Source organism: Clupea harengus, chromosome 16 (genome assembly GCF_900700415.2).
Source record: "Clupea harengus chromosome 16, Ch_v2.0.2, whole genome shotgun sequence".
Classification (NCBI taxonomy): domain Eukaryota; kingdom Metazoa; phylum Chordata; class Actinopteri; order Clupeiformes; family Clupeidae; genus Clupea; species Clupea harengus.
Window position 1 is genome coordinate 4,900,928 of NC_045167.1, and position 25,000 is coordinate 4,925,927.

At 44.2% G+C, this 25,000-nt stretch overlaps 3 protein-coding genes across 3 annotated transcripts in view; all 3 read left to right on the forward strand.

Annotated features, from left to right (window-relative positions):
* c16h12orf56 (chromosome 16 C12orf56 homolog) overlaps positions 1 to 4,492 on the forward strand; it is a 24,034-nt gene extending 19,542 nt beyond the window's left edge. The window contains exons 12-13 of the mRNA XM_012830227.2: positions 2,215 to 2,393; positions 4,170 to 4,492. Of these exons, the coding sequence (XP_012685681.2) occupies positions 2,215 to 2,393; positions 4,170 to 4,284 (294 nt within the window). The 3' untranslated portion in view covers positions 4,285 to 4,492. The remainder of the gene's footprint in view (positions 1 to 2,214; positions 2,394 to 4,169) is intronic.
* Positions 4,493 to 6,808: 2,316 nt separating this feature from the next.
* ssbp1 (single-stranded DNA binding protein 1) lies at positions 6,809 to 10,602 on the forward strand. The gene is made up of 7 exons (XM_012830245.3): positions 6,809 to 6,947; positions 7,368 to 7,428; positions 7,808 to 7,865; positions 8,207 to 8,356; positions 8,788 to 8,875; positions 9,469 to 9,557; positions 9,753 to 10,602. Exons 2-7 carry the CDS (start codon positions 7,405 to 7,407, stop codon positions 9,794 to 9,796), a joined length of 453 nt encoding a protein of 150 aa, XP_012685699.2. The 5' UTR covers positions 6,809 to 6,947; positions 7,368 to 7,404; the 3' UTR covers positions 9,797 to 10,602.
* A 602-nt stretch (positions 10,603 to 11,204) lies between these two features.
* Positions 11,205 to 25,000, forward strand: part of creb3l2 (cAMP responsive element binding protein 3-like 2) — a 39,271-nt gene continuing 25,475 nt past the window's right edge. Inside the window, exon 1 of the mRNA XM_012830268.3 lies at positions 11,205 to 11,867. Within this exon, the coding sequence (XP_012685722.1) occupies positions 11,769 to 11,867 (99 nt within the window). The 5' untranslated portion in view covers positions 11,205 to 11,768. The remainder of the gene's footprint in view (positions 11,868 to 25,000) is intronic.

The window sequence follows — 25,000 nt, forward strand, 5'->3', positions numbered from 1 at the left end:
TATCTCATGCAAACGTGCTTGGGTCAGTTAATCCTGCTCTTTAAGAGCGTCCAGAGAGTGGGATCTGTTGGGTAACACTGATTGATGTGAGCCCTTCAGGGGCGAGGCTACACACAGTATTTACACAATCGGATATTTCACAGAGAACAGGAGATTCCACAAGGCCATTTCAGATCCAGATTCACAGAGCCATTTCAGGCCTCATGCAGACGAAGTCTAGTTTGCCTGAACCCGGATTCATTTTTCACACATATCCACTTTTTAATCGCGTGCACATGAACCCAGCGAATCCGATTGAATCCGCTGTAGTACATCCCCCACCCCTGTTGGTGGCGCTTAAACAGTGCTACAGACAACTGAAGAAAACGGAGAAGAAGACAGGAGCATGCTAATAAAGTGACATATGGCAGTAGTCGAGCTCCAACTAGAAACGTTTAGCCTAGCCGCATAGCCTACATTTAATCTGCGCAGTAACACATTATGGTGGTTTATAAAATCAGTGGTCAGAGCAGACTGTAGGTTAAGCGAAAAATAATTATATTTGTTATTGATAATGAAGAGTTTAGAACAGTGCAACAAAGAAATGTGCAACATGACATGTCTGAGTTGTTTAAATGCCTGTGCTTTATGGAGATGCTGAGCTTGAGCACGAGAGACCACAATGCAAGTGCTGTGGATCCTGGATGTTTCATGGTTTACAATTGCTTCCAGTTTTATTACTTACAACAATGTAGGCTATTGTTGAGGGCTTTGTCCTTCACGTACTGAACCTCTGAAGTAACGTTAACGCTAGCTAGTAGCAATCGCTATCGTTGTCTGACAGGACTAAAGCTAACGTAACATTCATCTTTATTACAGACCATTTTGAAACTTCCGTCTATAATACAAATCTTTTCACGTCAGATTTGCTCATATAGGCTATTGCTGACACTTTTTGAAACTGGTTTTGAAAAATGGTCTGATGCAAATAGCTTAAACAGTGATAGATTAAAGTATGGCTTGTTAATGTCATACCTTTCCTAAAAACATTGATTTAGAAAGATAGATAGATACATTTGTATTAATCCCGTTAGGGAAATTCACGTGTAAAAGCAGCAAGGTAATAGGAAGAATTCTTTTTTTTTTTAAACTGGAGAGCTGTTATAACTGGCTGCCACACTCGCTGCGCCATGGCAACCCATTCAGTTATTAAATAATGCCGGTCGTGTCCGTTGTTCTGGCTGGTCTAAAAAATGATGTCCAACTGGCTAAGTAAGACCACGAAAAACTATCCACATGTAGGTAAAGCAGCACACTATCCCAATACAAACAACTAAGCACAGTAGAAAAATGTAAGTTTAGGTTGTTGCTGTTATGCAGTGAAGCAGTGGGGTTAATACGGGTTCAGCCTGAGGTTGCGAGGCGATCACGTGGGGCAATCCGATTAGGTTTGCGGATAGCGTGCATACGAACACCAACCCGCGACCGGATTTCGAGTTTACTCACTTTGGACCCCCGATTCGAAAAGGTGCGGATACAGTGTGCGGATACAGTGGGTTCGTCTGCACGATAGGGCTATCCGGAGACGGTTCTCTCCGGGTTCAGGCAAACTAGACTTCGTCTGCATGACCCCTCAGATCCAGATTTCACAGGGCCTTTTCAGATCCAGATTCCCAACGCCATTTCAGATCCAGACTAAATCTAGTTCAGTCTCACATGTTAACACATTAAATGTTAGCACATGTTGTGGTTAGCATACATTTCTTTCTCTAATAATTGAACAAGTCTACAACACATAGATGCATTCATTCTAATTGACCTCCTGTGATCTTGCTATGAGTTCCACTGCCACTAATGTATCACATTGCATGAAACATCTATCAAGAGACAGGTCTATTCTGATCACCTCTCTCTCTCTCTCTCTCTCTCTCTCTGTCTATCCATCTTCACTCTCTCTCTCTCTCTCTCTCTCTCTCTGTCTATCCATCTTCACTCTCTCTCTCTCTCTCTCTCTCTCTCTCTCTCTCTCTGTCCATCCATCTTCACTCTCTCTCTCTCTCTCTGTCTATCCATCTTCACTCTCTCTCTCTCTCTCTCTCTCTCTCTCTCTCTCTCTCTGTCTATCCATCTTCACTCTCTCTCTCTCTCTCTCTCTCTCTCTCTCTCTCTGTCTATCCATCTTCACTCTCTCTCTCTCTCTCTCTCTCTCTCTCTCTCTCTCTCTCCTTTTTACAGATGCACTTTGTGGGCTATCAGACCCATCAAGTGGTCCTTGTTCTGTCTGGATCTCAGCCTGTCATGAGCCCGTCTCAGGTGGTTCTGTTGTACCAGCGCTGCCGGGTCCTTCTGGCCTGCCTTCAGTACAGCAGTACCCTGAGCAAGTTCATCAGGTCCGAGTTCAGAGAGGAGTTCAGGTGAGACACTGTCTTCAGTAACGTGGAGGGGACAGTCTTGAAGTGTCTTCAGTAACGTGAAGGGGACAGTCTTTAAGTGTCTTCAATGACGTGAAGGGGACAGTCTTTAAGTGTCTTCAATAACGTTGAAGGGGACAGTCTTTAAGTGTTCAGTAACGTGAAGGGGACAGTCTTTAAGTGTCTTCAATAAGGTTGAAGAGGACAGTCTTTAAGTGTCTTCAGTAACGTGAAGGGGACAGTCTTTAAGTGTCTTCAGTAATGTGACGGGGACAGTCTTGAAGTGTCTTCAATGACGTGAAGGGGACAGTCTTTAAGTGTCTTCAGTAACGTGAAGGGGACAGTCTTTAAGTGTCTTCAGTAACGTGGAGGGGACAGTCTTTAAGTGTCTTCAATGACGTGAAGGGGACAGTCTTTAAGGGTCTTCAGTAATGTGACGGGGACAGTCTTTAAGTGTCTTCAGTAACGTGAAGAGGACAGTCTTTAAGTGTCTTCAGTAACGTGAAGACGACAGTCTTTAAGTGTCTTCAGTAACGTGAAGAGGACAGTCTTTAAGGGTCTTCAGTAATGTGACGGGGACAGTCTTTAAGTGTCTTCAGTAACGTGAAGAGGACAGTCTTTAAGTGTCTTCAATAACGTTGAAGGGGACAGTCTTTAAGTGGCTTCAGTAACGTGAAGGGGACAGTCTTTAAGTGTCTTCAATAAGGTTGAAGAGGACAGTCTTTAAGTGTCTTCAATGACGTGAAGGGGACAGTCTTTAAGTGTCTTCAGTAACGTGAAGAGGACAGTCTTTAAGTGTCTTCAATAACGTTGAAGGGGACAGTCTTTAAGTGTCTTCAGTAACGTGAAGGGGACAGTCTTTAAGTGTCTTCAATAAGGTTGAAGAGGACAGTCTTTAAGTGTCTTCAATGACGTGAAGGGGACAGTCTTTAAGTGTCTTCAGTAATGTGACGGGGACAGTCTTTAAGTGTCTTCAATAACGTTGAAGCTGGATCCTTAAATATGTTTCAGAGTACATGGTGAATTGACTTGATGCTGGTTTGCTTTTCTCATATACCCAATGCCCAGTCCCTTTCTAATGTTCTGCTGTATCTTTCTCTTTTATCACATCCCCTCTTTCTCCCATCGCCTTGTCTTTATCCTTTCTTTTCCTTTCCCCCTCTATTCCTTCTCTTCTATTTGTTTTCATTTCTCACCTGTCCTTTCCTTCATTGTGATAACTCTCCTCCTTGTCTTCTCTTTCCCTTCCTCTCATCCTCTTCTCATTGCCACCTCTGTCATCTTCTCTTATCCTCTCCTCTTATCTCCTCTCCTCTCTTCCTCTTCTCATTGCCACCTCTGTCATCTTCTCTTATCCTCTCCTCTTATCTCCTCTCCTCTCTTCCTCTTCTCCTCTACTCTCCTTTTCTCCTGCCCTCCTCGCTCCTCCCTTCCACTGTCCTCCTCCCTTCTCTTATCTCCTCTCCTCCTCTTTTCATCTCTTCTCTCCACCTCTTCTCGTCTCTTCTCATCTCCTCTGTCCCTGCTTCCACTGTTCTCTCCCCTTCTCTTATCTCCTCTCCTTCTCTCCCCTTCTCTTATCTCCTCTCCTCCTCATCTCATCTCTTCTCATCTCTTCTCCTGTCCTCCTCTCTTCTCCTTTCCCTCTCATCTCATATATTCTCCTCTGTCCTGCTCTCTTCTCTTGACTCATATCTTCTCCTGTCCTCCTATCTTCTCCTTTCCTCCTCATCTCATATCTTCTCCTCTGTCCTCTCCTTCTCCCTCTCCCATCCATAGGTACTATGTAAAAGCATCAGGGTCAGTGAAGAAGCTGCCTCCCAGCTACCCCATCAGTCAGCCAGCCCAGCGCCTTCTCTCACAGCTCCTCTCATTGGTGCTTTGCCAGTCCTGAACCCTGATTGGCTCCGCATTCACCTCAACTCTGCTGCTATTGGCTTACTGACTTCAGCCCGGGTCATAAGCCACACCCCTCATTTTCATTCAAGGAACTCAGAGCATCCAGTGTCACACAATTCCTAGGACAGTGTGCTATGAGTGTATGAGTGTGTGAAAAAGAACATATGTAGTGAAGAGAAGTCTCTCACACACACACACACACACACACACACACACACACACACACACACAGATAGACACACACACACACACGCACGCATGCACATAAACACAGATGTACTTGCACATTTCCTGACCATGAACTCAACGTTTGATTGGCCTATATGTATGTTTACATGCGATGGCTTTGGCTGCACAAAAGTGTGAGTGCGTATGCTCACTCTTTTTCCAGTAAGATTTAAGTGTCTTTTTTGGGTGTTTGGGTGTGTTTGTGCTAATTTGTCACTTCGTTTGGCGTCTTACTAATCGGTTGTGCACATACCTGACCTCCATTTGATTTCACGTGTGAGTGTGAGTGTGTGTGTGTGTGTGTGAGTGTGAGTGTGAGTGTGAGTGTGTGTGTGTGTGTGTGTGTGTGTGTGTGTGTGTGTGTGTGTGAGAGAGAGAGTTGGTGTGTGCTGTCCCCCACCCTCGACTCCTTCCTCTTGCCTTGTCGAATCTTTAGCTTCCAACATGGTTACCAGGCAGGTTAGTGCAAGTTGGCATACATTGCACTCTAAGAATGTCCTATCTTGTTGAAACACTCTAAAAGTCACACATATTGCACTCTAAGAATGTTTTTCTTGTTGAAACACTCTAAAAGTCACACATATTGCACTCTAAGAATGTTTTTTTTTGTTGAAACACTCTAAAAGTCACAGAAGTGATGTATTGACATGAGGTGTGTGACATGACATGAGGTGTGTTGATCGAATCAATTCTTCAAAAGATTATGCACAATTCAATGTCAGGAAAACTAGTGAATGAATAGATGAAGAATAAATCTATGCACTTAATGTTTTTGTGGTTTCGATGTAGCTCAGTTAAGTTAGACACTCTTGACATTACTATTACTGTTTAGTAAGGGCATAATCTACAACTGGTGTTGCAAAGGTACAGAATTAACATTAGATCGTTTTTGCTGCTATCATGGATCTGTATGGATGGATCGTGGATCACCACAGGATCTGTAATAGGGCAGAATACAGTACCCGAAAAATAATTAACTTTTTGTTCTTCCAAGTCATGGTTATCCTCAACAGGAATGCAAAATAAAATGTTAAACAAGAACCAACCAATCAGTAAATAATCTGTCAAACATGTATCCAAATGTCCATTCAAGACTGCAGAGTATGGATGGAGGTGGTGGGCATTGAGTAGAACACCTACAGATAATTGGGGTCTTTTGTGACTTTCTCAGTTTCAAAATGGCTGGCCTCACGAGTGGCGCTGACCTTTAAGACACAAGGAGCGAAAGAAAACCATGACTTCAACTTTGCAACAGAAAATAAAGAGAATACCCTCAAATTGTGTGCTTTGTGGTGCAAGGTAAAACTCTTCTATATCTGTGATACATTTTGGAGCTGCACTCAACAGGGATTTTCATATTACATACCCTCAGTACAAGTAGATGTATTTCTGAAGTGTTACTCAATTTAATAAGCTACAACATCTCTAACTGTTGAATGGCTGTGTACTGCATTATGCATTCCTGTTCATTTTGTAAAGTGTCTGGTTGACTCTCTCTATGAGTTGAGGTTTTGCACAGTAAATAAAGGTACAGAGCTTTATTTATAACTGATTGGTGGTCTCATTTTTAAATACCCCTCTGACACAATTACGATTATTGTTTTTATTTACCTGTGACAGAGATGCATGCATTCTACTCTTGTACGGCTGTAGTGTAATTTAATGTAAAGGGATTCATAATACAAGTTGCTTTGGACGTCAGACCTAATATTGGAAGTGTATTAAATGCACCTATGCATTCATAAGATTATGGAGCTTTCCATATGACAAACAATTAGTATAACCTTTTTGTTACATTTAAGACTATAGACTTCCAATTCTTTCCAAATTTCCATTAATTTATAATAAAACGTTCCAGATTTGATCTTGCAGCCCAATGCATTACACAAATTTTGTTGAAACATAACTTGTATCGCATGGTGAAGAGGTCTGAATGCTTTAACTCCACGGTTAAAGCAACACTATGCAACAATTTGCCTCTTTTTGTTGAGCTATGTTTTTATAAGCAACTACTTTTGGGTATAATCTTCAAATAAACTTTCATGGTATACGGTCGAAAGACATATAGGCTACACCTGTTCTCTCCACCCATAAGCCGTCCATGTAGCTCTGTGGTCCTGCAAATAGCCGAAAAGCCTTCACAACACGACATCGCCAACAATATCGCAGAAATACACCAGTCAGCAAGCTTTTATCAGTACCAACTGGTGTTAGCCAGATTTTTGCATGTTTTCAGGTGGGTAGCTAGATCGTTTTAGACCAAAAGTCCATAACATTTTCAATTGAATCGTTGTGGTCACCTTTTTCAAGCAAGATTCAAGCAAGAGGAACTTTGGAAGAAAACGAAGCTATATCACCCGGACCAGTTTTAACGACGGACCGGAAAAAGCGTGGGGTTACAGAAGAGTTGTCCATCGCAACTCGAAGCGTGTAAGTGTTGCTAACCTTCATACATTGCTATTCGAAACAGAAGTGTAGTTATGGTTGCACACAAATTATGTTAGATCTTTGCAGTGTATACCAAGCGAATTAATTTGGCCATTTAGGCATTTTACACGTTAGGTTATCTGTGGTCTTGGCCAGGTGGCTAGCTTTCACCCATTTACACTTGCTGATCAGGTCATCCAACAAAACATTGTTCTGCCTATACTGACGTGTTTTATTTACTTTATGTTTGATTGTCAAGAGTATCTTTGAATGGTTAACTGCATAAGCTAATAGTAACTGTTAAGAAGTAAATTAACACCTTGAGCAAACTTTGTCTGTTTATTCTCACCTACTGTCACAATGTTAAACGGTTAACTTAATATTGAAATAGCAGGTAAATGTTTGCTTCCTTTATGTCTACAGATAAGGCTATTTAGAAGCAGTCTGTCCTCACGCAAAAATGTTCCGTAACGCATCAGTACAGGTAGGAATTGACGACCACCTACAGTTCAAGAAATTTCCTGTCTGACTGAAGTGGAATGAGTATGATGCAAGACCTCTGCCAATATGCTGTGCATAACAACTTGTTTAAACTGTGTGTTTTTGCAAATTATAACATGACCTCTGTGGTTGAGTGACCAAAATAAGCCACAGCGAAGACAATGAGTGACTGTCTCCATCCTGTATCTGTAAACACCCCACTCCTTGTGAACATGTTCTCCCTATGTGTATGTGATTTATGTATATATGTCTGTGAGTTGAACAAGTGCATAAGTGTATAAGCTACTATGGATGACCTACATTTCCCTCGGGATTAATAAAGTATCCATCTATCTATCTATCTATCTATCTTTCTTTTGCAGATACTGAAACAGTTTGTTCGGCATGGGACAACAGATGCTAGCTTTATATTGGAGAGATGTGAGTATACATTTCATTTAATGTTATTATACTGGAATCATAATCCAACACTGGTAACATCAATCTTTGATAGTATGACACTACAGATGTCTTCAGTTATTCTCAGCTGCAATTCTACAGTTATAAATGGTTAATATGCTGCATTTCTAACTGTCACAAACCGTTTGATGACATTAGTCTGAAATAATTTCTTCAAAGATGACAGACCTAGTTTCCCTGCCTCATTGAACGCAGCAAATAACTGCAGTGGTGTGAAAGCAGGGTTGTGTATGTGTAGATGATTAAAAACCTTAGTATTTTTTTGAATGACATGTTTATTCTTCACTTGTCCTCCCTCTCAGCTATCAATAAGGTGCAGTTGCTCGGGCGGGTGGGGCAGGACCCCGTCATGAGACAGGTGGAGGGCCGGAACCCCGTCACCATCTTCTCCATGGCGACGAACGAGATGTGGCGATCTGGAGGAGAGGGAGTGGGCACGGGTGCAGACACAGGCAAGAGATCAAACCAATGACATCACCACCCAGCAGTGATGTATGAGTGAGACTGAGTGCCAGTAGAACTTCACCAGTGAGATTCAGTATTAAGTGATCTTGCGGTGTACTCCCATGACAAGCTAGTGGGAACAGGATATTCTCCAGTACGGCCACATATTCCATGGTCACAGGTCCAATGAAAACTACTTTGGAAATGTAAAGCTCAGTGAACCATGCATAGTTAGACATTAATGTACAGTATAGAGGAGATTCTCTGCTAAAACAAATTATATTTTTGCAACAAAAATATGAGAACATGGCACAAATTGTCTGCATAGTTTATGGTCTACTATCCAAAATAAGACTCCTTCCTGTGCACGGCAGTGGGGCTCATCAGTTGTTTTCGGGAGATTATTTGTAACCAAGTTCCTTTTCCTTTCCTTTTCCAGGAGACGTCAGCCAGAAAACCACGTGGCACAGAATCTCTGTGTTCAAGCCAGGCCTGAGGGATGTGGCCTACCAGTACGTGAAGAAGGGGTCAGTGTTTGCATGAAGCAAGTGGGGCTTGCTGCTCTCATATTGCTTGGCCACATCATGACAAAAACACACAGTTCATACATTTAGTGTCTGATCGAATATGGGGTTTGCAAAAAAAACCAAAGCAAACACCAGTGTTATTAGTGTTTTCACGAATATGTTGTTGTACACGTACACTGAGTCATGATTAACATCTGGGATGAATTCCATGGCTTATAAGGCTGCTAACTGTGGTGTCTGAGTCCACAAATACGTTTTAATGCAGAGGAAAGCTCTAGCAGACTGAAATCAGTGGAAACGTCTTTAGAAATAAGCCAGACTCATAGTCACAGACTGCAACACTGCAGACTGCAGGTGATGGATCTGGCCCTGATGTGATCCTGATGTGATCCTGATGTGATCCTGATGTGGTCCTGATGTGATCCTGATGTGATCCTGATCTTTCTTTCTTAAAAAAGTGTCTCCGCCTAAAGCGTAGTGGAGTTGAAGCCTTCAACTGACTTGACTTCACCACTTTTCCATCAGCTCCAATCATCTTTGCCTTTCCGTTCTGTTAACCACTTGTCCTCTTCTCTTGGCGTATGTGGCTCCAGGACACGGGTACTTGTGGAGGGGAAACTGGACTATGGGGAGTATGTGGACAAAAACAACGTCAGACGCCAGGCCACTACCATCATTGCAGGTGAGTTCCTCTGGCAAGGTTAAAAATAAAGAGAAAGAAATATTAATTAAAGCATGAATAGCATGTTTACCTAGACTAACATTGACGTTTAATTAATCTCACTTACTTAAGTGAAAGTAATAACTTACTTTACATTTGATAATGTTTCATTTGTATGCATTGTTGAACTCTGTCTCTCCCTCTCTCTCCCCACAGATAACATTGTCTTTTTAAGTGACAATGTGCGAGACAGACCGTAAAATTCCTCTCTATCTTGGACGGAAGTGAAACAACCGGAAGAGCTTTTTTTCTTGTTATGTTATTTTCTTATTGTAGGAGTTTAGTGCCTGAAGTTCCAAGATTGTGACTGACATGCCCCCTGTGCACCAACAGGGGGCGCCAACAGACAGCACTTTGGCTTGTAAACACATCTGCCACTGTACTAATACAAGTACAATTTTCGTCTGACCATCTTTGTTTGGATTCTATAAACAAGTAAATGTTTTCAATGGTAATTGTTCCCGTCAAGATTCAGCCCAAACAAATATTAGGAATTCCATCCTGGTCTGACATTAGCTGCTCCAGTGCTTCTGAATGATGTGAAATGGCACTTTGTCAAAACTCTGTGGGAAATCAAACCAAAATGTATAGGTTTTCTCCTATCCTATGTGCAAGATGTATCTAAATGAGGAGACGCTGTGCTGTAATGGTTCATGCACGCTTTTTTCTTGCCTAGCAATCCTCCATTTGGACCAGGTGCTTTCTAACAGCAAAGTTCATAGCCTAATTATAGACAAGTTGAATACAACAGTGGCTATGATACTTTGTACTTATGAATCTTTCAGTTTTGTTTCTCGACCGGTGGTTTCAACACCTGGTGTGAGTTGCTTTGCATAGTTTTGGTTTTAAGAGGTAAATATGGATGTGTTCACTGGAATAGCCAAACCAACCGTTTCTGTGAAATCCGACTGTATATGGAAGAACCTCATGTTAGGCACAGTGTCTATAGACCATGTTAAACCAAGTCCTTCTATCTATTATGTGAAATATATCCCTTTTTCAATTATGCTTGGATTCATGTGATTTTTCTTAAAACAAGATTTTTAATGCAACATCCTTTAATGCATGAGGTGAACCTGTTGACATGACAGTTTGTGTCACTTGGACGTAACATTGCATAAGTGTTTATTAAGTAGAAGTACGTTTATTTTTAGGCTCTACACCAATTTTACAATGACGATTTAGTGTGTGAAGCTGAACCTGGAACAGTTTATTTTATTCTTGTGTGGGTTCTCAAATTTGTTTTTGTCTGAGTATTTAAAGTCGTGAACCTTTTCTGGGCCCGCCTCAATTTGTAAGGAGGGAATAAAAGGTGAGCACTGTCGTTTTGGTAGTCTTGTCTAAACTCGGTTTGTTGAAAGTTGTTGATGAATTCGTCCCGATTGGACATTGATGTTGCCAGTCAAACGATGGGTGATGGACCATAACATGATTGGTTTCAAGATCTTTCAATCTCTGTCATGCCAGACCATTCGGTTTGAGCGCAGCGACGCATCTGATTCGTGCGCTCTCAAGAATAGGGGCGGGTACTACGAAGTCGCAATGCTGTAGTGTACATATTTTATAACAACAGTTTACATTGATCGCTTACTCATAAAATGCGCTGATATTCACGCTATACAAAACTTAAGTGTGGGTGCGTGGTGAGAGTAGCAGTCTGTAGGCTATATGAGCCAGTCGCATTCCTCGGATTGAATGCTCCACCTAAAATTATTACCTCTCGTTACTCCCACCCATTCCCCGCCTCTAAATTCCTGCTAGTCTGAGAACGGGTATGGTACCACCTCAACTCAAGGAGAGAAAGTCCATCGTTCGTTGCTTACTGTAGGCGAGAGAAAATAAACAAGGAAGCTTCGGGGTTAATCAAGCATTGCCTCCTCAAACTAGTGACGGCCGGGTTTGCAGGGAACGATTTTGTTTTGTTGATGTAACGACAAACTATCCGAGTCGTATGTTGCAACTGACTACGCAGTGCATAGACTGTTTTAAGTTATTAGGCTAATTCAACTTTTCGCTGACGGGAGGAAAAGTTGTCGCTGATTAGTGCTATATTTTACAAAGCCGCTTTGTGGCAACATTTTATTTGCTTTCCTTTTGTGTCATATATTGATATCATCTGTTGACAAGACCCAAGTTAAACAGTCGGCTCACACGCAATCAACTGGTGAAGGCATGGAAATATTGGACGGCGGTGAACCGTTTTTACACTGGGATCGAAATCTCAGCGAATTGTCTGAAGGGGGAGAAAATGACGGTGTTCTGTACAGTACTGTAAGTATTATTCAAACAATAGCCTACATGCATTTGCTTCTGTGTCCTTTTTGTCGTTGTCGTTATTTATAGGCCTGTTTTTCCAGCTTGTTTTTGTTTGGTTCTGTGGGTGTGAAAAGATTTGCTATATAACCATCACTCTAGCTCCGTCTTATTGATCATCGTGTCTGAACACTTGTTGCTTGGTGGACTGTTCAGTCTCACAGTAAAGGTATTGAGCAAGAGTGCATTATAACGTTGTTTTTCGGGTACATAGTTCAGAGTCCCTTTAAATTATCTCAATTTAAATGCCTTATGAATTGCATACCTAAACAAACGAATTGCCTTCCTGCTGTGCTGTTGTGGATTTCTGAAGAATGCACGACCCATATTTCGGTTACGAAAGACCTTCGTCAGCAGATCATGACGATAAAGTCTGCATTGTGGTGGTGCAGCCTAACAATTTCAGTTTCAGGCCCAGCCAAGCACACATGCGTTCCATCTGGAGAAGCTCTGTACTTTTCGACTGTACCCAAAAGTAGGCCTGCTGGAGTTACGTAATGATAGGTCTGTGTTCAAACTCGCACTCTTTGCGGACAGACCTGGGCCCCTCTCTCTTCCTCCTTCCCTCTCTCTGTCTCTGAGATATAGGGTAGAGATCATTTAGCCTTAAGGAGTTTGGGGGAGGTATTGCTTGACAGATTAAAGGGGAACTTGAATGCGCTTTTCTTCCCCTTAGAAGTTAATGGAACCCAAATTATTTTAGAACCTCTTTGTCCTCCCTTTTATCCTATACTGAGAGGTTGAGCCAAAAATAAGGTTTCCTTTGAGCAGCTTTCAAAGAAGACCCATGTTGTATTTCCTTGTTCCCTGTACAAGTCAAGGCAAAAAGTTTGAGGAAAAAAATCATGTAAAACTACAGCATGCCATTCTTGCCCTTTACTGTTAAGCACACATGTTTTCTTGCACACAACTTCACAGTTGGGCCTTATTTGCCTATAGTAGTAGTCTAATAGTATAGGGAAGGAGAGGGTGTTTATTCCCCCCCGAGCAGCTTCACAGTTTGGGCCTGTTGGCCTGATGCTAGGCTTCTCTACGCAGACTCACACAGCTGGCCTCCTCCCTTTCCCGCGATGCCCCTCCAGATGACTCAAACAAACACACACTCGCACACTCGCACACTCACACACACACACACACACACACACACACACACACCACCAGACACTGCTCTCAGTGTGGACAGTGCAGTGTGAGGGACGCTTGCATCAACAGTGGCTAAAGTAAACCCTGCCACCTCCCCACACACACACTCTATGAGACATACACACACTCTCTCTCACACACACACACACACACACACACACACACACTGCAGGGTCCTCAGGGGAGTGTGGCGTGCCGGCTGAACTGAGCTCACTTTGTGCAGCGCCGGGATGCCTGATATTCTCGGGTGGCAGAGGAACAGAGACGGGTCTTTGTCAAGAGTCTCGCATACCTCAAGCCCCCACCACCTCCTTTTTCTCTTCACACACACACATAGTGCACACACACACACACATACTGCACACTTTCACACACACACATAGTGCACACACACACACACACACACACACACATACTGCACACCTTCACACACACACATAGTGCACACACACACACACACACACACACACATACTGCACACCTTCACACACACACACATAGTGCACACACACACGCATACTGCACACCTTCACACACAGACGTACTCACTCAAACGCGTACAGGCACACACACTTCCTACCTTCTGTCCACACACACACACACACACACACACACACTGACTTACACAAACTCACACTCATACACACAAAGTTTGTACTGATTCTCACACACACCTCCCAGCCTAGCCCTCTCCCCCAATACACACATACACACACACTTTCCAGGGTCTTGGGCCTGGTCCTCTCTTATTCACACCTGCACAGACACACACACTCACCTCTCATCCTCCGAGTCCAAGGCTTTGTGGCCTGGTCCTCCCCCAAAAACACACACACACACACACACACACTCCACTCTCACAACACACACACCTCCCAGGCTTTGCGGTCTGATCCTCTCTCACTTTCCCTCTCCATCCCTGGGGTTTGTTGACATGGAATTCCTCACAACAATGCAAACTGTTCTCAGCTGCAGCACAGGGGGTGCTCTCACGCACGCACACACACACACGTGCACACACACGCGCATTCTCACTCTGTCACACACAACCTCCCCTGGCTCCCTGGCTGGCCTTAGGGCAGTGCTCTCGAGTGTCCCGTTGAAGCGGTCATGCCAGGTTGATGCCAGTATTTGTGGTACTCATAAAACAACTAATTAGTGAATGAATCACTGACCTCCCAGGTCACAGCTGGTTATACTATACTATACTATACTATACTATACTATACTATACTATACTATAGATACTATACTATATTTACTATACTATAAGAATCTTTATGAGAAATCTCTAGTATGCCATAGATGGGCCTGCTGCTGACATTAAAAAGGACCACGGCTGGTGCTTATTCAGATCAGTGATGTTGAGCATAGGTGTGTTGCCGGGCAGGTTTGTCTTAAACCTGTTGCTGTCTGCCGCTTTGGCCTTAGTTGTTATTGTGCCTCCTGGGAATGCTGTATGCTTTGCCGTTCCAGTAATAAATAGCGTTCATCCCTAGCTGAAAAGTTATCAGTCATTCGTGGAGTTCGGACTGTGATGTCACAAATAGTCTTTTAAACGTGTGCTCTCTCTTTGCGTGGGTCGTGTCCCAGTGATAAGGGTCGAGGCACGTTGGCTTGTATGTGGAACGTGACAACAATCACCCTCTATGTGGAAACACATTCTCATTGACATGCAGCAGGAGCCATAAGCATTTACCGATTTGAAAACGTCTAGACGGTTGAAGTCTACTAGGACCTCTATCCAGAGTGTCTGTCAGGGACCAGGCAGGGTAGGCAGAAAGATGCAGCCTCAGTAGGAAGCTGGAGGAACGTAGAAAGAAAAACATGGCAAAGTGAAAGAAAGGTCAGTTCATGTGAATTCATGGTCCTTCCTTTTCTGCCCTCTCTCCTAGTGCTATCTGATTAAACCATTACCCTGTTTCATCATTGTGTGTGTGTGTGTGTGTGTGTGTGTGTGTGTGTGTGTGTGTGTGTGTGTGTGTATTCTTCGTTGAATTTCGTCACTTTAACGATTTTGTGGTCATGTCAGTCACGTCATGTGAAGTAAAAGAGGGAGACTGAAAGAGAGGTAGAGATAGATAGATAGAGAGAAAGAAAGAAAGAGATAGATTGAGGGCCAGGACCAGTTGCTCTCAGCATTTTCACTCACTGATAAGCCACTTGGGAATACTCAACGATTAGCCTGGGAAAGTACATTAGCAGATCTGCCTTTCTGGATCCCCCTGCCCCCTCTCCTCACACTCCTCTCTCCCCCCTGCCCCCTCTTCTCACTCTCCTCTCTCCCCTCTCCTCTCTCTCCTCACTCTCCTCTCTCCCCTCTCCCCTCTCCTCTCTCTTTTCCACCAAGGCAAGATATTCCTTAACCCCCCCCCCCCCCCTTCCTAATTCCCCCTGACTCACATTTCTTCCCATGACTGCATACGAAAGACATGCTGCATCTCATGCCAGTCTGTGGACTGAGACCAGGGCTTCCCTCAGTCCCTACACCCCCCCCCTCCTTAGATCAGATGAGTGTAATTGCACAGTAGAGGAGAGACAGTCACGACATGCCTGATAGATCTCCCTTTTCATCAGGCAGGTAGTCGTTACCTTTTGATCACCTCCAAGTCGTCCGCCTGCGTCTTTTGTAGATCTGAGCCCAGAAGGCAGTCTCTGATTAAATCCCTTAACCGCGTCCTTATTGCCTTAAGTCTGATCATCAGCTCATGCAAGGACTAATCAGTGTGAGCCTACTGCTCTCAGGTCAGTATCAGTTCAGTATCAGTATCAGTTCTCTAAAACCAGCTTTCAGAACAACAGCAATAGAACCCCAAAATATCAACAAATAAACTAAACGAAATAAACAAAATACAACTGAACTGAAAATTAACTTCCTGATTTGGCCTATGTTTTGTTTAAATAGGTCGACCAATAATTGTCAGGAAAAAAATGCCATATCAACAATAGACTGTCTTTGTGGTGGACGCTGGGAAGAACCCTAATCTCTTAGCAAATTATATTGTCTTCGTGGTCACTTTTATCTCAAGCAACTTGGGGACAGAAGGAGGATAAACATTTTGTCAACGGTAAATAGCTGTGGAGTGCTTACCCCTTTAGGAAACTTAACGTAATCTATCCATCATAATCCTCAGAGGCTACACAAGGTCTCATTCTTAAGAAAGGGGGTAGTGGGAGCTGAGTTGGTTCCCCCGTTTGCAGTGGGGCGATGACAGGATGCCTGAAGAAAAACAAATATGCTTCCCCACCCCCTCCCTCTGTAAGCCCCTGCTCATAGTAGCCCTTGTGTGTGCCTGACATTAAAAGGTGATCTGGGGAGTGTGGCCCCTCGCATGTGTTTGCCCTCCGGACCGTATTTGCCGTCCTACTGTGCTGTCCGTTTACAGCAGATCAATTGTTGGTGTGTGTGTGTGTGTGTGTGTGTGTGTGTGTGTGTGTGTGTGTGTGTGTGTGTGTGTGTGTGTGTGTGTGTGTGTGTGTGTGTGTGTGTGTGTGTGTGTGTGTGTGTGTGTGTGTGTGTGTGTGTGTGTGTGTGTGTGTGTGTGTGAGAAAGAAAGAGTAAAAGTAAAAGGTAGAAGGATATCCATGGATAGGATAGCTATAAGACAGAATCCGTCCATCGGCCTGAATGTGAGATTTTTCTGGAAGCAGTTCAATCAACTCAAAATTGGGCCCAACCTAATTTTTTCCCCCGCGTTGTTTGATCTGCCAACCTGCCCACTATAACCTTCTGTTGAGTCCGACTTGTGCCAAAACAACTTATTTCCTAAGGATGGCCTTGTCAGCTGACACTGGACCTCTCTATCGAAACCTTGATAGTATTGTGCCGTATCCCAGCATAAAGGCCTGACTGGCATCAGGAGTGGCCGTTAAACCCCCCTCTTATGTCCACAGCAGTGAGATGGTGGACATTACTCAAAGTGTGGTTATACTGTGAGGAACGGGGTGCTCTGACATGTCAGGGTGTCACCATGCTCATTACACAAGGCACTATTACACCATGCAGACCTCAGATAAGGCTTTCTAAAGGGAACTAATGGCCATGGTATTTGCTGAGTGAAAGGGGTCTTATTGTCCCTTATTGTTGTTGAGTTTTTATGTATTAGGCTACCAGAAGCAGAATTGAAATGCTGCTTTGTGTGAAGGTTTTGTCTTTAGATTGCAAATGCAGGAGGTCAATAAGATGAGATATTTTCAGATACTATTAGACTTGCATTTGCATTGCATTTCTAAATAATTAAGAATCACTATTGGGGATTTTTTTAATGAAATTACAAAGACCATTATATACAGCACGCATTTACAGCCAAATGCGCACACACACACAAAACCAAAGTATGCTGCCTTCAATGAGGTGTGAAGTTCACTTGGTGTTGATTAATGTGATATGATCTTGCTCTTTTGACAACTTTCAGGTCCTTTTTAGACTGAGATCCTGCAATAATCACGTCAAAAAGAGTCCTCTTTATGTCGCCCTCACTTGTTTATGCTGACCCAATCAGACGCGGTATAATGAGTCCCCAGTGTGTCCTTTCACATAGCAAGCCGGCCTTACGGAAGCAGAGGCGTGGCGGTAGACATAGCATCTAGCTTCACGTTTAATGCTGCGTTTGAGACCACTCGGAACTTTGCACTCTTGTTTCCAAAATTGCACTGGAACGTCACTTGAAAACTTAGCTTTCAAAAAAAAAAAATCCTCAGCTTTAGTGAGGTGCGTTATTTAATCAATTTGACATTGTTATCAAGATGGTGACAAACCCAACAGAGACCTTGAATAGTCAAAAATGTAAAACCTTTTTAAATGGGTGAGAAGATGCATGAAGAGGCAGTGTGTCAAAATGAACAAGAGAAACGCTGTACATAATTATTGATACCGAGCAGATAGAAGGAAAATCCTCTGATGAGACATCGCCACATTATTGTGTTTACATTTAGCTTGAATGCATTTAAGATGGGAGATATCATGTCGAGTTGTCTTGAACGCACCATAACGCATGTGTTGGAAATGAACTAGCCTACTGCTACTTTCAAAAACAATGACAGATGAATTCAGGGCGCTCATGTTCAGACTCAAGCAATGTTGGTGTGCATTATGTACAACATGTTTATACTTATCCTGTCAGATTTGTGCAGTACAGTAGTCTTGCTTCCTTTTGGTTAGCTGCTAGACTGCGTCACACTCATGTCCCACCAGGCGGTCCTCTGTGACTACCTCCGCTGCCAGCTCAGACACGGAACAACCATCCTCCCCTGTTCCGCCTCTGTACCTTTTAGACAGAACAGTGAGGCAGAACGACGGCTCAATACTCCCTTGAAAAAAAACCCCATCTTCAGTCTCTAGTCAGAAGTCAGGCTCTAATCAGCACTCTAGATGCCACCTGAGTGAATATGAAGGGGTTTATGTCGACCTGTGCAGCTGCCGCCTCAGGCCTCTGATGTCTCAGGCTCTCAATCTTTTATCTTCCAACGTGTTCAGACGTGTCGTTCGCAGGGTGTCCATGGTCATGGAAATCCTGGAAAAGTCAGGCCTGGAAAAATCATGGAATTCTGTCAATTCGTTGAAAGTTTTGGAAAACTCCAAATATAGGTCTAATTAAATCAATTATGTTATTGTACTCTTCTAATGATAATGTTTCTTCTTCAGCTTGATACAGTTCTCACTTGAATTGACATAGCGTTACTAGCCTATTAGAAAAGGAATGGATAAGGTGATTGTTGAATTTTCATTCAATATTTATGCCCAACCGGTGGAGTGAAGTAAACAGTTTTGTTTACTTGTAGGTGAAAGGTCATTGAAATTTCATGAAGGATCCTTCAAAAGTCATGGGAAAGTTCTGAAATGCTGTCAGTGAAAATGGGTGGGAACCCTGGATTTAGTTGGTTACTAGTTGTCATGCTCAGCTTAGCAGCAGAAAACATCAAGTACTCCTTTGGTTAGTTTAGTCACTTTGAGGCATATTTGAGGCACAACCTCAAAGTCAGTAACGCACATACGGAAATGCAAAAATAGCTGCTTTTGCTGTACTTTGAGCACTGAATAGCAACGTCTTCTGTACATAAATGCTAACATGAATGCATGCTAATATAAGACATTTGTACATTATCCAACCTCACACCGTGATCATAACTGTAGTATCTTGTACTGATAAGGTAATAAATTATACTTTATATTTTTATATATAATTTATATATATTTTATACGCATATATGTAAATGATATGCATAATCATGATGTCTAATGATGGTAGCATGTTCTAGAGGGCTGAGTATAGTGCCTGCTTCATGATGGTAGCATGTTCTAGAGGGCTGAGTATCGAGTGCCTGGTTTCCTGGTCCCCCTGGTCGTCCTGGCTACCAGCTGGCCCTCTGAATGCCAGGCCTGTTTGGGAGAGCCTGGCGCCTGCCGGCAGGCCTGGAGCTCTGTGGCTGGGCACTGGAGCACAGAGAGGCCTTGTGCAGCCTGTGGCCGAGAATACACACACATACACACGCACACACACACACACACACACACACACACACACTGAAGGGGCTGTTCTCCCTGGGTCTTGCCTTGAAGAGGGCAGGCAAGGGACCACAGACCTCTCTCTTCTACACCTTCTGTCCCAAGGAGAGGGGAACTCAGCTCAATGTCAGAATTTAGCTTGATAGACAAGGAAACTGGAAAAACAACAGCACAGAATCTCAACTGAAATCTGTGTTTGACCTCTTAGCAGCAGATGTGTTTGGAAATGTGCTGCCAGACAGCAATGATATATTAGTATAAGTCCCTAAAAACGGCAGTTATAAAGCCCTATCAAAAAGAATAATTAAATTCGTCCATACTAAACAGTAACTGGCCTATATCCAATCTACCATTTCTTGGCAAAATTATTGAAAAAGTAGTTTTCAATCAACTATCTGCCTTCTTAATGTCAAATGGCTATTTTGATAACTTTCAGTCAGGTTTCCTGCTAATCACAGCACTGACACAGCTCTCTTTGAGGTGTTCCCAACCAGTTTCATCTTTGTGTCATGATTGCTTCAGTTATGGTGCTGTCTGTCTGTCTGTCTGTCTCTCTGTCTCTCTGTCTCTCTGTCTGTCTGTCTGTCTGTCTCTGTCTCTGTCTGTCTGTCTGTCTGTCTGTCTGTCTGTCTGTCTCTCTGTCTGTCTGTCTGTCTGTCTGTCTGTCTGTCTGTCTGTGTGGCCTATGGTGCTGTCCTCTTTCCCTGACTGATAGCCTGAGTGTCTGAAGGCCTTGGGGAGTCTTAGACAGTGCTGATGGTGTCTGGTTTCACCTTGACTGGAGGCCCTGCTTTCCAATGCTAATGTGTGTAGCCTCCGCCTGCTTATCTCTGTTTGAAGGACTCCTAATACATGTGTATGAAAGTGACATAGAAAGGGGTGGGTGGATGCTTTGTGTGTGTGTGTGCTTGTGTCTGTGTGTGCTGGAATGCATTAAGCACTTCTCCCGAGGGTGTATTAAATGACATGGGAACTTTGGGTGTCGCCGTGACAACGCTGCTTGCGGCAATGCTACCCTTGTGTGTGTGTGTCTGAGTGAGAGTATGTGAGCTAGTCTACTGCCCTGTGTTGCCTTGGCCATCACCCATCACCCATGTGGCCAGTCTTTAGTGGTTAACCTTGTAAGATTTAGCATTGTTGAAAGTAACTAAACGGTGTGTGTTTTTTGTTAAATCCTCTTCAAGGTAGGTAATGTAACCCAACCTAACCATTATAGCATGAACATGCAGGGCACCACACAACATTTGGTCATGATAAATGGAAGAACCTATGAAATAATAGTGTGGTGATTTGGCGAGGGGGGAATTAAAACTCTGGTATGAGTAGTGCACAGACTTTTATAAGATCCTTAGAGATGTGTGGAATAAATTGTTAAGTAATTAGTAGTAAAACATGGATTAGTAGTTGATTTGTATTATAACCGTCAGTAGCTGAGAAAATGGCATAACTCTGTGATTTGTCTTGAAGTCTTGAATCTCCTCAGCCCACCACCCATTTGCTAAGGAGTGGCGGAACACAGGCCTTCACTCTCTCAGCCCACAACATGGCCCCTTAGAGGGAGACGCTGAGAGACACAGGCTGTGTTTTCCATACCAGTCTCCCACAGCGAGCCAAGGGAGTTCCCTTCCCTCACTGGGTGCAGCTAAATTTACCCTCCCTCAGGGGGCTGTGGGCTCCGTTCCACTGATCCTGGGTCCCTGCGCTCTAATGGCAGGGTGTGGGCCCTCCATGGGCGCCAGTGGGCTTTGGTTGTCCCTGCTCGTTAAAGAGAGGGGCACCGTAAATACTTATTGCACCGTAGAGGGAGAGAGAGAGAGAGAGACATTAAAGGTGTAGTAAGTAGATTTAGTTTGTCAAGACATAGTAATGCTTTTGGGATTGTGATGATGGTGTACGCTAACTCTGAAGGCGTTGTAACAATAGACTCTCATTATTATGGGGTGTTTTACATCTGTCAATGTCTCCTCCATGGCAGTCCTTCAGTCTAGTGTTCCTTCAGAACACGACGCAAACAACACCAGGGTCGTGGCTTTGATTAGCAAGGATACAAATATCTGTGCAGCACAAGTACAGGCTGCTTTGATAAACGCGTCTGCTGAGTGATTCACTGTAGAAGCATTACAGACGTACAACGTTAAAGCGAGTACAGACACAGACAGACAGACAGACAGACAGACTTACACACAGACAGAGAGAGACAGACAGACAGACACACAGACAGAGAGAGACAGGCAGACAGACAGAGAGAGACAGACAGACTTACACACAGACAGACAGACTTACACACAGACAGAGAGAGACAGGCAGACAGACAGACAGAGAGAGACAGACAGACTTACACACAGACAGAGAGAGACAGGCAGACAGACAGAGAGAGACAGACAGACACACAGACAGAGAGAGACAGACACACAGACAGAGAGAGACAGGCAGACAGACAGACAGAGAGAGACAGACAGAGAGAGACAGGCAGACAGACAGAGAGAGACAGACAGACACACAGACAGAGAGAGACAGGCAGACAGACAGACAGAGAGAGACAGACAGACAGACACACAGACAGAGAGAGACAGGCAGACAGACAGAGAGAGACAGACAGACACACAGACAGAGAGAGACAGGCAGGCAGACAGAGAGAGACAGACAGACACACAGACAGAGAGAGACAGGCAGACAGACAGAGAGAGACAGACAGACACACAGACAGAGAGAGACAGGCAGGCAGGCAGACAGAGAGAGACAGACAGACACACAGACAGAGAGAGACAGGCAGGCAGACACAGACAGACAGACTTACACACAGACAGACAGACTTACACACAGGCAGAGAGAGACAGGCAGGCAGACAGGCAGAGAGAGACAGGCAGGCAGACAGAGACAGACAGACACACAGACAGACAGACACACAGACCGAGAGAGACAGACAGACACACAGACAGAGAGAGACAGGCAGGCAGACACAGACAGACAGACTTACACACAGACAGACAGACTTACACACAGGCAGAGAGAGACAGGCAGGCAGACAGGCAGAGAGAGACAGGCAGGCAGACAGAGAGAGACAGACAGACACACAGACAGACAGACACACAGACCGAGAGAGACAGACAGACACACACACAGAGAGAGACAGGCAGGCAGACAGGCAGTCGGGGGTATGAGCAGCAATAAGAGCGTCTGGCCTGTTGCTGGGATCTTCTGGAACCTGGTGAAAGTCCTGATTTGATTTCCATATGGACTGGGCCAGCGGGACTCATGGTGGGCTAATGGTGTCTGTTTACGTCTCCGCACCCGTCAGAGAGGCCTGGCACTGACCTGGTTTGCAGGGGGGCTTTGTTTTGGGCGGGGGTGTGGGGATTGTTTTGGTCTGCTTATTGACCCTCCTCCCATTTCCTGAAGCATTGAAATGAGGGGCAAATAGCGAGTGCCCACCCCCCAGTCTCTCTCTCTCTCTCTTTCACACAGCATCCCCCATTCCACCACACCAAAGCTCAATACTCAAGCCCTACACACCTAGTCTGAGAGGTGGGGGATGGGATAATGGGTCTCTCTGTGTGTGTGTGTGTGTGTGAGTGTGTGTGTGTGTGTGTGTGTGTGTGTGCGTGTGCGAGGGGGGTGAGGGGCCTGCAGACGAGTCTGCTCCTGTCCTGGCAATCATAGGCATGAGATCACACCTTCATTCCTCATCTAATCCAAATGCAAACACACTCACACACACACACATCCACGCACATACACACACACACACACACACACACATCCACTCACACACACACACTCTCACACACACACACACACACACAGATGTACTAATACACACTAACATACTACCACACACCCATTGCCTCGCTCACACACACATTATGGGCCCTAATTTCATTGACGGGAAATGAGCAAAGCAATAAGCATCAAGCAGTCAAGGCCGTCGTGCATGAACTAATACTATCGTGTGGCGTGTATGAGCATTGTGTGACCAGGTTTGCACTTAGGATCTTGCTTGTGGTATTAAAGTAGCAAAATAATTTTTCCAAGTTATTAAATTAGCTTTAGTTCATACACAGCAGACTCACAGCAGACTTTGCTCAGTTGGCCATCAGTGAAATTAGGGCCCTGTGTCTGTGTCTGTGTCTGTGTCTGTGTGTGTGTGTGTCTGTGTCTGTGTGCGTGTGTGTGTCTTTCACTTTTCCCTCCTTTCGCCCTCATCTTTTCTAAACACACATGCAACACTCAATCCATTTCAACAACCAGCTTTAAACTATCTTTGTGTTTGTGTAAATTAGTCAGTTTAGAATAGCTGTACACACACACACACTGTCACACACACACACACACACACACACGCCTTTCATTACTTGTTACTTTATACACACATGCAGGGACCTGCCGACGTCCGTGCCTGGTGTCCTGACCCATATTCTGTAGCCTAAATAAACACACCTAAAGACCTACATCTGCACACAGCTGTGTGTGTGTGTGTGTGTGTGTGTGTGTGTGAGAGGGAACTTCCTGGATACAGTGGAGGGGGTGGGGTGTCGCCTTTTTAGGGAAGGATAGGAAACTGTGATGGAGAGGCATGTGTGTGTGTGTGTGTGTGTCTGTGTGTGTTTGTGTGTGTGATGGAGAGGCCAACGCATGAGCATGTTAGTTCTGAAGTGGGTGTGGAAGAAGAGAAAGACAGAGAGATGAAGGTCTATCCAGTTTGAAGAAAGACAGAGAGAGTGTGTGTGTGTGTGTGTGTGTGTGGGAGAGAGAGAGGCTTACCGGTACTGAAGTTAGAGCTGTGTATACTAGTCCCTCCAGGATCTTGTGTTCCTCCAGTAGTTTATGAAAATCCAATATTGCTAAATCCTGGAGGGGCTGATATGAGAAGAGATTGAACAGACAGGGTACACCCACCCAGTGGAAGCCAGAGATGGGGCATCAGAATACCTGCCATATATAACCTTGCACAATGAACACTTGATCCAGCCATTATGGGTATGAAAATGCAGGCCTAAGAGTGGGAGACCGAAACATCCGTGACGCACGCCAGACTCCTCACACCTTCTGCTCCCCATTTCCTGTCCTGTCCTGTCGTGTGTGTGTGTGTGTGTGTGTGTGTGTGTGTGTGTTTGAGTTTGAGAGACATCTCGGCCCAATCCATCGGTCTTCACTTCCCTAACCTGACAACAAAGTTCACCTGCATTTGACCCCCTCGTCATCCAGCTGTTCGGCCCTCTGAGGCTCATGTAAATAAGGGAGATGATCCTGTAAACAGTATATAATTAAGACCTTTGTCAGGTTTTTAATGGCACACACGACACACTGGAACACACACGTGCATATATGGAGGCGACACAGGACACACACACACACACACAGGTAGGGGTGGGAATCTCTTGGCACCTCACGATTCGATTCGATTCCGATTCAGAGGTCAACGATTCGATTCTAAACCGATTCT